This window comes from Indicator indicator, chromosome 14, assembly GCF_027791375.1.
Source record: "Indicator indicator isolate 239-I01 chromosome 14, UM_Iind_1.1, whole genome shotgun sequence".
In the NCBI taxonomy this organism is placed as follows: Eukaryota; Metazoa; Chordata; class Aves; order Piciformes; family Indicatoridae; genus Indicator; species Indicator indicator.
This window is the reverse complement of record NC_072023.1, coordinates 9,506,489-9,522,847: the sequence shown is the minus strand read 5'-3', so window position 1 is coordinate 9,522,847 and position 16,359 is coordinate 9,506,489. Positions and strand designations below refer to the sequence as shown.

At 39.7% G+C, this 16,359-nt stretch overlaps 1 protein-coding gene across 1 annotated transcript in view; it reads right to left on the bottom strand.

Moving 5' to 3' along the window:
* The window catches only part of MYH9 (myosin heavy chain 9), a 53,577-nt gene extending 40,451 nt beyond the window's left edge, over positions 1-13,126 (bottom strand). The window contains exons 1-2 of the mRNA XM_054386623.1: positions 12,783-13,126; positions 7,556-7,712 (exon numbers count right to left, since the gene is read on the bottom strand). Coding sequence (XP_054242598.1) covers positions 7,556-7,712; positions 12,783-13,115 — 490 coding nt within the window. The 5' untranslated portion in view covers positions 13,116-13,126. The remainder of the gene's footprint in view (positions 1-7,555; positions 7,713-12,782) is intronic.
* Between the last annotated feature and the right edge of the window lie 3,233 nt (positions 13,127-16,359).

The window sequence follows — 16,359 nt, the reverse complement described above, 5'->3', positions numbered from 1 at the left end:
AAAAGAATAACTGTAAGGAAGGTGCTCCTTATTCCCAGTAGCCAGCCCTGGTCTTGGCAATTTCAAGGAGCTGGGACTCCTCAAGCAGGCAGTGGAGCCTCAAGCACTTTAATAACACAATCCTTTGTATTCCCTCTCTTCCAGGGGAAGATCCTTATTCAAAAAAAAAAAGAAAGAAAGAACTGCTAAGCAGATAGAAACTGGCTACCTAGGAGATGACCACATAAGACCATGCCAAGAAGCTCTTTGACACTGAACACTTTTTCTTATGACAAATTCTGCCATACTTAGTTGAGAAGCTCCTTTCAAGCTTCATTCTAATGAGGCAAGGTGCACAGCTACCTTGAATGACCTGAGGAAGTCCCAAAGGGGCAAGCACAGAATTTTTCCATGCCTTAACACGGAACAAGGTGTTGAAAGGTGCTCAGGCAGTAAAAGTCATAGACAATGTTCAAAATCCTCTCATTGCTGTGTTTTCCTCCCCCCAAACACTCTCTTGGTGGCCCACGGCAGCCGCGTTAGTCACCTCTGCTTTAAGCCAGCAGGAACATACCTGCGAGTGCAGGCAAGTCACCGACAGCGTGCAGACACTGCCATAAAAGGCAACATTCCTGTTTGCAATCTGGGAGAAATTCTTTCCCAGGACTGCAAAGCAGCAGTCATTGGGATAGCTGGAATTCTTCTAATTGTGTACAGACAGACAACTCCAATAATGTGTTGAGCAACAGGAAACTGGAGCCGACCAAAGGGCCAAAGAGCTAACACATACAAAAGCCTAACTCTTAGATACACGTCCCATTAAGAATTGCTTTAAAAGCCGATATTCATTCTCCATACAATACTGACTTGTGCCATCACGAATCACAATTCAGTTTCCCAGACAAGAGGCCACCTCCACCCCTTATTTTTTTTTTTTTAATAAAGGATCATTCAACATGGGTGTGCTGCACAACTTCAGTCAGCACTTGCGTTTACTCTATTGTCAGTTGTGCAAGCAACCTACTCAGCAAAAAAGAATGTGCTGGGTACCATAAACTCAGTTGCTTATAATAACACAATCAAGAAATGCATGATTAAAAAGAAATCTGCATCTGCTTTTCAATCCTAAACAGAGTCACTTATTAAAAACAATCCAGAATAACAACTCATTAGTTAATTATAGCAACAGTTCTGTATTTCAGACCAGCTGGCAAGGAAAGCTTTTTATCTAGGCTCTTCTTTAGCTCTCATCAGCATAGTATTCAAGTGATCACAAGAAGCAGCAGCCTCAAGCATACAGAAATTCAGGAAGTAAAACATCCTTCAAATTTAAGCTATACAGCAGAATGGTATAATAAGATCAGTAGATTATTTTTGCTATATAAAACCCCCCATATCTAACTCATTCTTGACTTTCCTCAGTCATAAAATAAAAGACCACATTTTAGACTGCTTCCAGGACCTTCAGCATACCTGAAAAACTTAATTAGACTAAAATTTGTTTTTGTAAGAGAGACATCTTGTAGATTAAAAGTCCTTAGCCAAGTAGTCTACTGCAAAAATTCATATCTGAATGAATGCTGAACTTCTCTGGTCAAATGTATTGGCATAACTGATAAATTAAGAGGGCTCTAAACTCTTGAATTTTGTTTTAGATATGTTGGGATGGGAGAAGAAAAAAACTGGGAGACTCGAAGAGAATGTGCAATTTAAGCTACACATCTCAGTTACAGAACATCCTACCAGGCCTTTATCACCCACTTCCTTTGCATGAGTGACTCCAGTTTCAAGCCTGTTCATCTCCATAAAAGGAGAAGTAATATAGCATTCACACAATGGTGACATCATCTCTCCAGCTAAGAGGAAACGTAGCTGAAAGGCAAAGGCTTGGCTTGCAGTTCCCTGCCTATAGCTGACTCATTAAGGCTAAAAGCTTAACCGTAGCTAAATGGTACCACCCACCTCCTAACCACCCGGCCCTCTCTGGCAGAACTGAGCTGAGGTTTCCGTTACTATACTGCTCCCCCAGCACCCTGGTGAATGCCTGTAGCCCAACTTGGGCAACTGGCAGGCTAAGTTAGAGAGCTGACCTAAAGCAAGAATTAGTCTTACATGTCTTCAAGCATGCAGTAGTTACAGTTCCTCAAACCTCTCTTCTGACCTAAACAATTTTACAAGCAATGCCCTTCCCTCAGGGCTGCACCACAGGAGGAGCCACAGGCACTTGCCACACTGTACTACTTAGAACAACCCCACTGGCATAAAATCTAATCAAATACATGCAATGTGGTGTTTTAACCTACATGCTAGTTTGAGCAGGATCAAAACCACTCCAGTGAAACACCATAACAGAGCCTGAAAGCCTGCTCTTGCATTATCATTTAAGCAATGCTTTATAGAGAAGTTTCAAAATACTAAGAACCTATCACAGCATATTCAAGACTATAGAAATTCAAATTGTAGAAAGCAGAGGAGGGAGCACTTGAGTTGGCAGGACCTACACAAGATTGAGCTTTGCATTATCTGAAGTTTTAGGACAGTCTTGAGGAGAAAAAAAAAGTTTAATTTCAAAAAATGAAGTATCTCCTACTTGGTCAAATGCAAATATTTATTTCCCCAAGCCCAGTGTGGACTAGAGGCCACACCTCTTTCTCTAGCAGTCCTTGACTGAATCTGGAGACACCAAAACCAGGGAAATGTGTGAGGCTGTAATCTTAGCTTACACAAATGTTTATGAAGTTCTGACAAGAAAGAAAAACTGGTATACAGCCTGCAAAAGCTCAGGCAGCTTGTGATACAGAGTGAGCTGCAGGGAGACTGACAGCAAGGGTTGAACCATTACATAAGTGACTGCCAGAGAGCTCCTGCTCTGGTTTACAGGAATGAAGCAAAAAGGGTGTGGTAACGACTGAAAAAACAAGTGGGCAGCAGACTCTTTTTTAGCTCCTTGTTCTGTTGAAAACCGCATTTTGAGACACAGATTTTGAGAGCTGCATTTAGAAATCTCAAGTAATTCAAAGCATGTCAAACATTTACGAAAATCAGAAGCTACGTACATCATCTCTTGCCATTTGTATACAAGCACCAGCAAAACCAACACCCTCTATAATTAGTATCCAAACTTAGTGTTGCCCTTTGAATCAGAAATTCGGACAAATGTTGGAACCAAATTAGTGAAACCACAGGCTTTTTGGATTTAGTGGAAAGAGAGGTTGACCTTTACATGCAACTTGAAAGAGACATCTGTGCCTTTCCCTAATCTGAACAGCTCTGTGAGTCGAGTATCCCTGAATTGATAAGCACACAGAGAGTATTTTAGAGAAAATAAAGATGCGCTTTGGGACGGTGCAATATACAGTGCAGCAGAGCAGACCAATGGTAAGAAGCAATCTGAGAAAGATGACGTGAGACCAAGGAAGTTAAAACAGAAGTTTTCTACTAGTTCAGAAACTTTAGAATTATGTCAACATCTAAGACTTGCAAACAAAATACTTCACGGTCACATCCTACAGAAGCAGATCCAGAGGACTGTTTCTTGTGAAAATGACAACTGAGCCTGACTTACAACAGTGAGTGATTTGTCTTACAATAGCTAACACTGTTTCCTCTCTTCATGTAACAAGACCAACAAAAATCATGAAGTTACTATGCTTCAGACTTTTTTCTTTTAAGAAACACCAAACCCAGAGGCTATCTAACTCCCAGGTGAATACCAGCAAGGTTCTGGCTGCTCAGGTTCCTTTGCAGACTGATCCATCAAGGTCAAAGAGGGTTTAATCACTGCACAACAATTTGAAGTTTTGTTTAGTGAAGCACCAGGAACCCTACAATGTATGTGGAGAAACAAGATAAGAAAGGAGATGGAGCACATTCACTAGCAATGTGCTGTCTATTCCCTCTCCTGCTTATCTCTTAGTTGAGTGGGTTTAGCTTTGGACACCAGAATAACCATACTGATCTAACTTGTTTCAGGTGCCAGCATTACAACAGCCATCATGCTCCAGATACCAATGAAATTTCTAGCTTCTATTAGTATTTGACACAGAAATTTCCCTACATGTGTTATAAACAAACAGGTGTTGCTCAAAAGCTTTAAAAATATGTTTTTCTAAACAGATCCCCTGGAGACTATGAATTGAGGTAAAGAATGTACCCCTTCAGTGTACATCTGCTGCATTACAATAATAATTTGTTTGCTCAAGACACCACTCCACCTGCAGGCATTGTGTTTCAATCACTAGCACCAGAGGAGTAATTCTGAAAGCAGTCAGACCTGAAGCTTCTGGTGTCCAGGTTACCCAGGGAAGAGAAACATTAAGACAAATGGTTATTTTCTCTAAAAACAAAAATGTTACACTTTTTGCAGAGTTCTGCTCTTGAAACACAGGAAGTCTGTCCAAGTACCATGCAGCGAAATAATGTTTTCATCTCATTTCTGAGTCCTAATGTCTTGGGTTGGAGAAAGGAGGAAAAAAAAAAGAAAAAAAAAAAACCACACCAAAACAAAACAAAAAAAAACAAAACAAAAAAAAAAAACAAACAAACAAAAAAAATCCAAATAAAACACTTTGAACATGTTTTCCATCATGTTACTGCTTCAAGGGAATACTTCTGGTGAAATTTAACATAAGCAATTTAATTCAACCTCCTAGAACAGATAAATGCCACATAACACTTTTGTGAATGGAGTAACAAGGGAGGACTAAGATCACACATAAACACCTGAAAAGAGTTAAACAGTTTCTGAATTAGCAGAGGTTGTACTAAAGCTCTCATTTTCCTCTCTTTCCCAATGCCTTTTCTGATGAAAGCCCCTTTGAATGGTCTGCTGATTAGAATATCATAAATTGACTGAAACAAAAGAAGTAACTCAGAGTCCAATCAATTAACACACAGGGCTTTTCTACTCTGTCAGCTTAAGAGATAACTATACTCCCTGCTGACAGAAGTCAGAGACAACAGTTTGCTATCCCTCTCCAGACCATGAAGGATTCCCAGTCTTCAGGCCTTTGAAAGTAACCTAGAGAAGCCAGCCTAATCCTAAATGCCTCTGGTTCATGTGGAGCACCAGACCCTTTCATCTTCTATTCTCTGTACAGATTCCTGCCATACCACTGGCTGCTGCACCATGCCTCCCCCACTGCTAAGCAAAACTGAGAAAGTGGAATAGGAATGTTGTTTTCCATTGCCTTAGAGGCTACCTCAGACCACAGACACTGCAACAACCTACTCACCTTCAACCCCAGCAGCAGCCATCAGAATGCTACTGTTACCGTTTGCAATAAGGGTATCAGGCAGCAAACAATCCTAAAATTCCTCTCCAAGGTTCTTGCTAGCAAACATACACACAAAGCAACACATACACACAAATCTTTCCAATCCTAGTTAAACAAAGTAGGACAGTTCAAAAGGTAACTGAAAATTATATTCACGTTCAACAAGTTGTCCAAAAAGTTAGTGACAAGTTGTATCGAACCAGGCAAAGAGCTAGAATAAACCTCTAGACTGGCAACACTGCTGAGAATATTGTATAGCTAAAATTGTTCAGGGAAACATAAACACTCCAGCAGAGCTCACAGCAACTACCCTGTGCTAGGAAAACAGAGGCAGTGCTCCCATTCTTCAGCTTTGTACACCAAAGCAACTGACGTCTAGGATGCCAGAGTCTTAGACACCACTAAAGCAGTGATCTAATGAAGATATCTTCTATTTTCAAAAGGAAAGAAAATATCCATGTGGATTTAATGACCAGGTCTGAACCACCATCAGATCAGGGAAGGCCACCTGTCCCCAGCAGCAGAATTGCAGCTGTCTGGATATCTCCTGCCACATACTGATGTATCTGACATGGATAAAGGACAAAATGTATGCATGTGCAGTTCCAAATGGTTTAACTGTTGTCTACATAGGGAAATGGACTTATTTAGAATCAGAAATTCTTTCTCATTCTAAGTAGAAAAGATTTCTTTTTAGGGAACAATATCTTTGGTAGCGTAGGCCAATTGCTTAAGAAAAATGCATGTTGGTACTTGAGCTGACAAGGAGTGGGAGAGAAGGAAGTAATACAGGAAGTGAAAATGTTGATACAAGGTATATGGACAATCATGGTGCCACATAGAGTACAAGTGGTGTATCTGACTTTCTCCTTCATGGCAGATCCAGTCTTTGTCTAAGGTAAGTGAGATCCTATATAGGTTCAGGTTCACAAGCTTTTTCCTTTCACAGTAACACATCAGCAGAATAGCTATATTTCTTGAAGAGCTGCCACATCTTCCACAAATTGCCATGAGTAGCAAGTCCACTGCTGCATGGCCTTCCCCACTCAGGGCTTAATTAATCCACCATTTTAGCTCTCCCATGAGCTCTGCATGGCACCACACTTCACCAGCCTTTCTCAGCATTCTCCACATGCAAAATTTGTTTAAAGCCACTACCACAGGTAAGTGGAAGAAGTTTTTCTTGCTCCCTTTCTACTCTGGACAACCATATTGTTACAATCTTCTTGTGCTCCGAGGTGAAAAAGGGAAAAGCAGAACTCTTTAAAATTTCATTTAATTAGAATTTGAAAGCATGATTTTATTGTATCCAGCCTTTGTTCAAAAAAAGTGAGGCTAATGACAGGACCTATGAGAGAAACATCTTAATCATTGCCAGTCACCAGGAAATAAAGGAGTAATCAAATTCTGACAAGCCATACCAAATCAAACTGTCCATGACATGCTTTAAACATCACAAAGCATGCCTTTTCATATAACCCAGCTAGAAACAGGAAGAAAAGTACAATGTACCTCCATACCCCAACAATTGCTGAGCATACCAAACAAGCACTGATGCTGTGAAAGACCTACTGCCAGAAGGCATGGGGCAGACGTGCAGAGAAGATTCAGAGCTCCACAGTTAAAAGTCATCAAATGACAAACAAGCAGCATGATTCTTTACTTCTCATTTGTATATATTGGGGGGGTGGTGTGTGTGGGTATAGGTCAATCTGCTTGCTTGCTTTTATTCTGTGAAAAGTCAAGAGATGTATTTAGTATCACTTGATAGTAACTTTCATCCTTAACATACTAAGAATGTAACCAAACAGCTCCTGATCAATAAAACTACCACTGAAGATCACATTTGAAAATGCAGGTTACACTAAGCTTGCTTCACCCAACCAGACTGCATGACTGGATTTTAAATACTTTGTTAAAAGGCTCTAACAACCAATACACATACTTGCCCACCTACAGCTGTATCAACCAACACACATCCTTGCCCACCTACAGCTATCAGAGAAGTTGACTTCCTCAGTTCTCCTTGTCTGATACCCTGAACCCTGTGCATTCACACGTCTGTTCTTCAAGTGTAGCTCTTGCCAGACTCCTTGTAAGGTTCTTCAATCCACTGGAGCAGGAGAAAGCTATTCACCTGAACACAAAAGCTGATACCAAGTAGGTGTCAAGTGTCTGTAAGCAAGGACAGAGGGCAACAAAGCCTTTTGATAGCAGTGAGCTGTTGTTCTCCTACAGTGTTTTGACTGCAGTCTTCATTTGTGATTTCAGCAAGAGTCATTATTTCAGTCAGCACCTACCTTGCATCATACTCCTGTAGGCTGTGTCTGTGATGGCATAGATATGAGGGGGCATCTCATGTCTCTTTTTGCCTTTGTACATCTCCACTATTTCTTCTGAGTATATGGGCAGGTTCTTGTAAGGATTGATTACCACACAGAACAGGCCTGAGTAGGTCTGGAAAGAAAACATCCCAGCAAATAAAGACAGGAATTAAAAATGTTGTATACTTGCACATTTTAAGAGTATAATATTGTGAAAAACAAACAAAGTAGTCCATTTTATTTTCAAGTGTTTCTTCTAGTAATGCCATGTGGAATGCTTTCCACTAAGCACTACTAGAATCTGAGCAACAGCTGAAGTCAGATCAACCTGACTGGTACTCAACCTTTCCAAGTACACACAGAGCATCAACTGACAGATGAGTCACACTGGTATCAAACTTGCCTGCTCTCTGGCTCATTAACAGTCTACAAGGGCTGGCTTTTCTTCCTTTCAAAGCTCCTATGTTCAAGTCAAGTGTTCATTTCATTATATAAGATAGGTGCTCAGTTTCTATAAATAGCATTTCATTACCCAGGAATTGATCAACTACAACATAACGAAACCTTGATCCAAAAAAGTTAATAAAAGAAAAATAAGACCTGTCTACTCCTTAAAGGTTCTTAAGACCACTGGATTAGGCTGAATTCAGCATTTAACCTGCTCTGAATAGAAAGCTGGATTAGATAGCCTCCTAAAGATGCTTGCAGTCTGAACACTTTCATGATTTATAATGTAATGAGTATGACTAGAGCTAAATTCAAAACTGTAAAGCCATTAATGGACTACAGTTCTGAAATATTGAATGCAGAAAACAATTCTGAAGTATTCCATGCTCAGAGTCAGCAACATTTGCCAAAATTCACTTCTAATTCATCTCAAGCAGTTAATTCATTGATCTGTGACAGCAGTCCTCAATCTCTCAGTTGGTTTCCACTGGCTTCAATTCTAAAATTCTAATGGAAGACAACTGTCAAAATACTTACAGTGAAAACATAAAGCTTCCTAAAAGAAAAAAAGTCTTTGAGATGTGAATACCTAAAAAAACCCCAAACCCTAACAAACATTTCACTTGCAAAGGGAATAGGAAGAGCAGAGGCTTCTTAGCTATTTCCTAGATATTCTAAGAATAGCATTCCAAGCCTTGCTCCTGGGGTTTAGAGCTACCAGAATTCCTTGTCGATTTTAAAGGCAGCAGTTTGAAACATCTGGAGGGAAGTAGCTTTCTACAGCAACTTGCAGTGCTACCAGAAGAGAGTACATTTGGCACCTTTTATTCCTGTTGCAACCATCTCTTCTATTGTTTGCTCAGTGAAGAGTGCTTTGGAGTGGTAAAGAGTCCTCCACAGTAAGTGCAGAGTGTACTTAATCAGATTTATCCTCTTTAGCAAGATAAAGGTAAGGATTACACTCCAGTGATCAAAAGGGTGAAAATAGCATCTACTACACAGTTTACAGTCTTACGTCCAAATTTCCTACATGCTGGCTTGACATTAAGTAATTAGCCAAATCTTACATGCAGCAGATTCAGGTACAGTTTTCACCCAATGTCTCCTAGAAAGCAAAATTTTTATATGTATTTAAGGCTCCTTTTTTCTATACACAAGTATAAACTATCAGGATAATGTTTCCAAATCTACTTTTTTCTCTTTTTCCTTTTACAATATTTGAGGAGTATGTGAATAGCTTACAGAAAATACTAAATCTCTTTCCAAAGTGGTAAACTATGAAAGTTAGCTAAAAACCTTTTATGCAGGTCTTCTGAAGTTCCCAGAAACTAAGCCACAGTGAGACATTCTAGTCAGGCTAGCTTTAAGGCAGTGCTCGAAAGGAACAGTTTAAGGAGTCTGCAGAAACCAACTTGGCAATGATAATTACTTTTGCCTCAACCTTAGTCCTCCATCACATCAGACAGTACTTGTGGAGCACAGAATAGCAGCTGAAAGACTATGTCATGCTTTCCTGACCTTTAACTACACTAGTAGAAGACAGAGGAGGACCAAGAGGTAGAAAGGAGTTGACTCAGGAGTAGCACATTCACAGTTCATGCAACACACCTTTCCCTTATAATGCCAGGAAAATAATTAAGAAAAAAAAAATAAGATGCCCTACATGGTCTCTGTTGTACCTTACAACTATCTGCAACTTGTAACACACACTGAACTTACCTCTCCTTTGAAGATGTTAATAAAGTTAGATGCCTGTTTGCTGTTTTGGGGGGAATTAGAAGTGAGAGCAAAAGGAAAACGGTAGCAAGTATTGTGAGAATACTCCACAAAGAATGTGGTTTTCTCGTCTGTATTTGCATGATTTTTCATGGCTGTGTCACTGAAAATGTCTGAAGCTGGATTGGAGCAGTCTTATGGATGAGAGCAGCAGTTTAGAAAATGGAAGACATTAACTTCAATTAGGGTGATGAAGCCATGAAGCAGGTATGCAGAAAGGAGTCATCACCTTCTCCCAGCATTCTGGTTGCCAGGATAAATATCTAAGGGAATTTTCCTTGCAGTACAACGATCTCAGGCAGATGTATGAGGTGATATTTTTGCCTAATAAAGGGCAACTGATCATGGCTGGGACAGGCAACTGAGTGAGACCACCATGTCATGACCATGTCCACAGAGAAGACAAGAGTCATCTTCATCTTACTAAAGTACAAGTAATTATTACTATGCATAAATCCCTGAATTGATCCCAAGGCTCCAATGGAAAAGCTAATCTGTTATAAGAATAGCTGGTTTGGAAATCTGTACTTTAAGGCATTATTATCTAAAAATAAAATTCTGGCATTACCTTCCACTATTTCAAGAGACACAGGATAAACTGGAACTAGTTTTATTTTTCTAACTTCTAAACTAGATCTGAAGAGCTGAAGGGACTGTCTGCAGCATGGCACAAAGCTTGCAGCATCAGAAAGTTTAAGTAAAGAGTTGATGGAAAATAAAGTTGAGTTTCACATCGAATACAAACAAGGCAACAAAGAAGCTGAAAATTATCTTGTGCTAAAGCATTCCAAATAGAAAGGGTTAATATGAAAGCCAGTCTATTAGCAAGTCATCTCAGTGCAGAACCAATCAGCACATGAGCACAGTGTGTCAAACTCAAACTCTTGGTTCTTGAAATGTTTGACACTGCCTACTCAAACTTTTTCTGCACCAGCCATAAAATTTCCCACCTTCATTTTGTAAGATAAGCAGACAGAAAAATAAAGGTTTAGGGGGGAAATAAAATAAAAAAAAAGAGCCACAAAACCACACAGTCCTACAAGAAAAGAGAGAAAGGACCAGAACAGAACTAAATTATGCTTATGATCTTTAGAGAGACACTTATGCTAGCAATACATTGCATGTACTGTCTTTAAGAGGATTAATGATCAGCTAAGAGCCACTCCAATGAAAGTATTTTAAGCCTTCACATTAATCTCTGGACCTGCTGAGAACTGCTGACAGGTGAGATCAGTCCATTTCACAAGAGTACAGAAACAGAGTTTTGGCAAGACCAAGATTCTGTAACAGAGAATTACTATGCTGGGTTTACTTGGGTGAAGGGTGTGGGGATTTTTAATAGTCCTTATTATCCAATTAGAAGAACACACAGTCACAGACTATGTATCAAAATTCTTCCCTCTGAGAAAAGATTTTGACCAATAGTCAAAGGAGTTATTGACTACACAGAACAATTCACTGGATCAAACTCCAACCAAATCAACTCTCAAAACTTTGACATCAAGACAGAAATTTCTGTCAGCTTTGCATCCTTCAGGTGTTCTCTGCAACTTCTGCAATAGTTGTCTATATGCCTTCATGCCACTACAGAAGAGCAGTAGTCATAACACTAGCCAGTCAGAGCTTCTAGCTTGTCTTCATGCTCCTTAATGTAGAAGCCAACAGCTCACAAAGGTTTCTACTGATGATGGATAGCTAAGGTGAATTCCTGCTGTCTGGTGCCTCAGGTACCACCAGTCTCTCTTACTGCAGAAGAGATTATCTATAGCTTGCCACATAAGGTGACTCCATAAAAGACTATCTACATGACATGAAGAAATAGGTATTACAGACTTTTTACTTATGTTGTCTTTTCCATATGAGAGACAGCTTTTGGGTTTTGTCATCACAAAAAGTGGGGGAGGAGGAATACAGGCAAACTTTCTCCAAGGACATTTACATATGAAATTTATTCTTTAATAGTTTTATTTTAATGGATCTTCTAACCTACCATGAAGAAGATTTCATAGTGCCTAAAAATACTGAACATCCAGAATTTCTACATCCCTCAGGATAACATCTCAGGCAGCCCCATTTTAATTCTATAAGCAGAGGCTAGTCTGAGAATAAATAAACCAAGAAATGCTGGTTGCTGTTTTAATCAGTAACCACACCCAAATTTTACATTACCACTGACTTTAATCATTCATTCTATCCCTGCAGAGTACTAATAAAGTAGTGACTATCACATCCAACATCTGCTGTGTAAGCAGAGGCCACAGAGAGTAAAATCTGAAGCAAACTACAGAACCAGGTCAAGGCTCTAAATTCTCCTTCCTCACCTTGCCCTGTTTACCACTTCTGGTATTCAGTGAAGTAGTTGCTGTATGCTTCATTGGGAATCACCACTGGTCTCATAAATGGCAACTTTGTCATCTCCACAGCAAAAAGAAGCAGGAATCTTTGCTCTTGTCCATTTTGGGGTAGAAAAAACCCCACTCCTATCTATAAGCACATGGAGGCAACACGTGCCTTCTCTGGCAAGATACTCCAAGATTCAGAATTTTTGTAATGCAAAGATTTTGGCATTAGCATTCTTTCCCACTGAAGCTCCAAACATGGGAAAATGCAACTCAGATGTTAGGTATATTGGGACTGTGGTTTTACTATTATCTGGTTCAGTTCAGACTCCCTATTTACCACTTCCCAACTGCTCTCACCTCCTGCTAAAAGAAAGTTAAATGGCATTCAAAATATTGTGCAAATGAAGACCTGAAAATGTTAAAGACAGATTTCCTACAGCATTCCTTGAAAGCTAGAGGGGGATTGGCATAGTTTAGTGAAAAAATTTTAAGTAGAGGGAAGAAGCTAAGTCACATGTGAGTTGTGTATAGGGACAATGAAAGGTAAACATACACATTTTAGAAGAAAAAAAGTCATCATAGGAAGTTCACATAGTGTGTAATCAAGAACTCTTACCGCAACAGACAACAGTACTTACATAAATCAGTCCTGAGTAATATCTCTCCTTCAAGTTGTGAAGCACAGAAGCCTCATTCAGGCATGTCAGCTCTGCCATATCTTCCACTTTAGAGAACTTGGGGGGGTTCATCTTCTGGATGTCATCCTTATTTACTTTCACTTTCTTCCCATTCTCTGCTAGTTCCACAATGGCCTCATCTCCTACTTCTTCCTTCAGGCTAGCTGCCTCGAATCCATTCTTCTCTGAGGGAACCCATACCAGCTTCTTAGCTGCCCAGTCAGCCTGAGTCAGGGGGTTATTGATGATGTTTTTATCCACATAAAGGTACTTATCTGCATCTCTTTGCGACATTGTGTTTTAGAATTGGGGACCTGCAAAAAGAGAGGAGGAGAAAAAAAACATAAAAATACTATTTTTAAATCCTCAAGTTGCCTTGCAAATTCTTAGAGGCACACAGGCACACATGTTAAGCACTCCAAGTTCCTAGTCATCAGAATGTGCCTCCCCCTCCTTTAGTTTCCTGTTAGTAAGCACTGGTAAGTTGTCAAACTTCCAATAAGGTCAAGGTTTTTCTTGCCAAGAGAATGAAGGAAAAACACCAACAACACACAAAAAAACACCAAATCCAAACAACAAACTAGCAAGCAGTTAAAAAAAAAACAAAACTACAACAAAACACTGACCGTTAAGCATTTGGAAGCCATTATTTGGCAGAAAAAGAGAAAGCACATGAAAGTGGCAAGCATCAAGCAATTTGTAACATGTGCCAATACTCACAGCATCAGATGTTACGTCAGTAATGTTCAAGTCAAGATTAGCCCTTCACTACTCTACTTGTTAGATACCAGCTCAGAAAAATAAATGTTTAATCAACACTTTTACTTCCTATCTCCTTGCTCTGATAAGCTCCAAACCAAATACCACAACTTTTTAGAAATGCCATATACCAGGCTAGACAACGTATCTGGTCCACTTTGCTTCTAAAAGACATCATCAATAATTTCAAGACACCAGTTATGACTGGCATTAGATACTAGCTAACACCAGCTTAGTAGCAACACCCAGCCCACCAGGTTGCATCTTTTTTTCTAGATAATGGTCAGTAGCAAAACACCTCCAAGACAGTAAAAGAACAAACCTTCTATGAAGCTGTGGGCAAGTAGAGAGTAACATCCCTACGAGAGTGAGATTTAGGCTGCATGGTCAGAAAACAGCCCCCTAGATTTAGTGTTTCATCAAAACCAAAACACTACCCCCAGGGACTTTCCAGTTTGTAAGGCTGGAATTTTATTGGTGCCATTCAGAAACCCTTTCAATCAGAAGAAAGGACTGCATGTGTCAAGGCTCATTAACCATGTAAGGGCAGCCTCTTTACAAGGTCCCATAAACATTACTTCTTGGATCCTTCCTCACAAAGATAACAGTGTCCTCAATATATGTTTTTTTTCATAACTAGGATAGAAGCTAGAGCTCTTTACCACCAAAAGAACAGGAAATTAAAATGCCAGTATTCGTATCATGGAAGGCTGTTCAGATTCTACAGGGATAACTTTTCAACAGAACATACCCATTTTTACAAACCAGTCTGCAAATCAAATAGGTGAATTCTGACTATAGATACTGCAGACAAAAAAGTATTGAGAGCAGGACAGAAGCAGTTCAACTCCCAAAATATGCATGAGACCAACAATAGATGTTGAGTCCCAGCATTAGCAAGCAGTGAATGAAGCCAGAAAAACATCAGCTATAATAATGATGAGCACAAATGCCCACACCAGTCATTTGTAAGCATGTAGGGAAATTCCTCTCAACAAATGTATCACTGTAGGTGGTATGCAACTCTGTGCCAGAGACTGTATGGATAGCTGTATATTCACAGTCAAAAATTCTTCAGCAAACAAAGAGAAAATTATTCTATGAAGAATCATTTCCCTTGGCTTGAGTGTAAAATCTTAGCCTTAGAGAACAAGCCAAGCAGCTATCCCACACTAATTCATCTTTCCATTCCTCACAGGGTCACCAATACTTCCACCGCAATGGTGATTCTTGGAGCAACTCCACCCTGGCCTTTCATATTTTTATGGACAATCCATATTTTATTGGGTACACAACAAAAGAATTTGTTTCAGAGATAACATGCAGCAATCAGGAGGCTGGAGTGAAAAGCCTGAGCTGCCAAGACAGTTCCAAGACCACCCTGCAACAGCTAGCATAAGAGAATATGTAGGACACTGAACATACCAACAATTCAACAAAAGACATTGTGACTCCATGCATGGCATTGCCAAGGATCATCTGCAGGTTGTGGTTAAAGGGGTTAAAAAAAAAAAGGGAGTGAGTGAAGGGAAGGAGGGGAAAAGGGAAAGAAGAGAAATAAATATTTAATTGTCTTCAGAGTTCTATCAGGTTTGGCAAGGCAACAGCTGTGCTCTACCCTCCATTACACAGTTTCCTGCCTATGCAACTCTCAGAATCTAACCAGTTGCCTTTTTTGGCCATAATCAGGCAGGACACAGAGGCAGTATGCTTCAGCTAAATTCAGTTTCATCATTTCCTGAGGAATCCTAAGTAACCAGCCATCTGAAGTGTCCTACATTATACTGAAACATCCTCCTCACTTCCTTACATGAATCCAAACACAACTTGAAGATTTATTCTGGGAGAAAAAGGAATTCTTTCTAGGTAAGAAATAACCTAAGACCACGAGAATTTTTTTCAAGCTGTATTCCCAGCTAGTTCTAGATCTGAAATGAACTAAGGAAAGAGGTTAATCAAATTCCTCACAGGAGTAGAACTGACTTATCTTGCATACAGAAAGATTGCATTCTTCAGCCAGCCTCTTCTGTATCTTCTTCACTATGGGATCATTCTATAGCATCTATCCCTTTTTAGGGACTGAAACCAACACCTTTCACAGTAAAAGTAGCTTAACATGGCTAGTCTAAAATCTCATCAAATGCTAGTTTTTTTTATGTCAGTACTACCAGTGAAGAGATTCAAAGATGGTCTGCAGACTTTAAACAGACTTGAAAATTACCCCATTACACCATCTCAAATGCTCCAGAACAGAATAATCGGGTACTAGATCTAAAAAAGAGGAGGAACATGCCACGATAACATGGCATTAGTGCTATTCTCAAGGCTGGTTTCTAACCCACAGGGCCTCTAAACTAGCAATACCACAAACCAGCCATTAATTTTCCTTCTCCACAAGAACAGTACACCAGAGGAATAAGATTCAGCAAGTTCCATCTCAAAAGCTCCAAAACTTAGCTTCCTAGCTTATGCTGCATTTCTCTGGGCATTTCTGAAACACCCTTCAGTGGTCAAGGAAGTAAGCCCAGCAAGCTCCAACAGCCTTACAGCAGCTCTCAACGAGCGCAAGTCATTACCATTTTAGGAATAAATTAGGAAGCAATTTATTTGTCTAGTAGTTTGCATTTTGGGTGTAGATAATTATGTGGGGTAAGGACATATACCTTTACATGGCTGTTGTGCAATTATCAGATGAGACTACTGTTAACTATATTATTTTTGATGCAACACCAGACTATAGGTAAGAAGATAAAAAAAAAAAATACAAAAGGAAGACAGA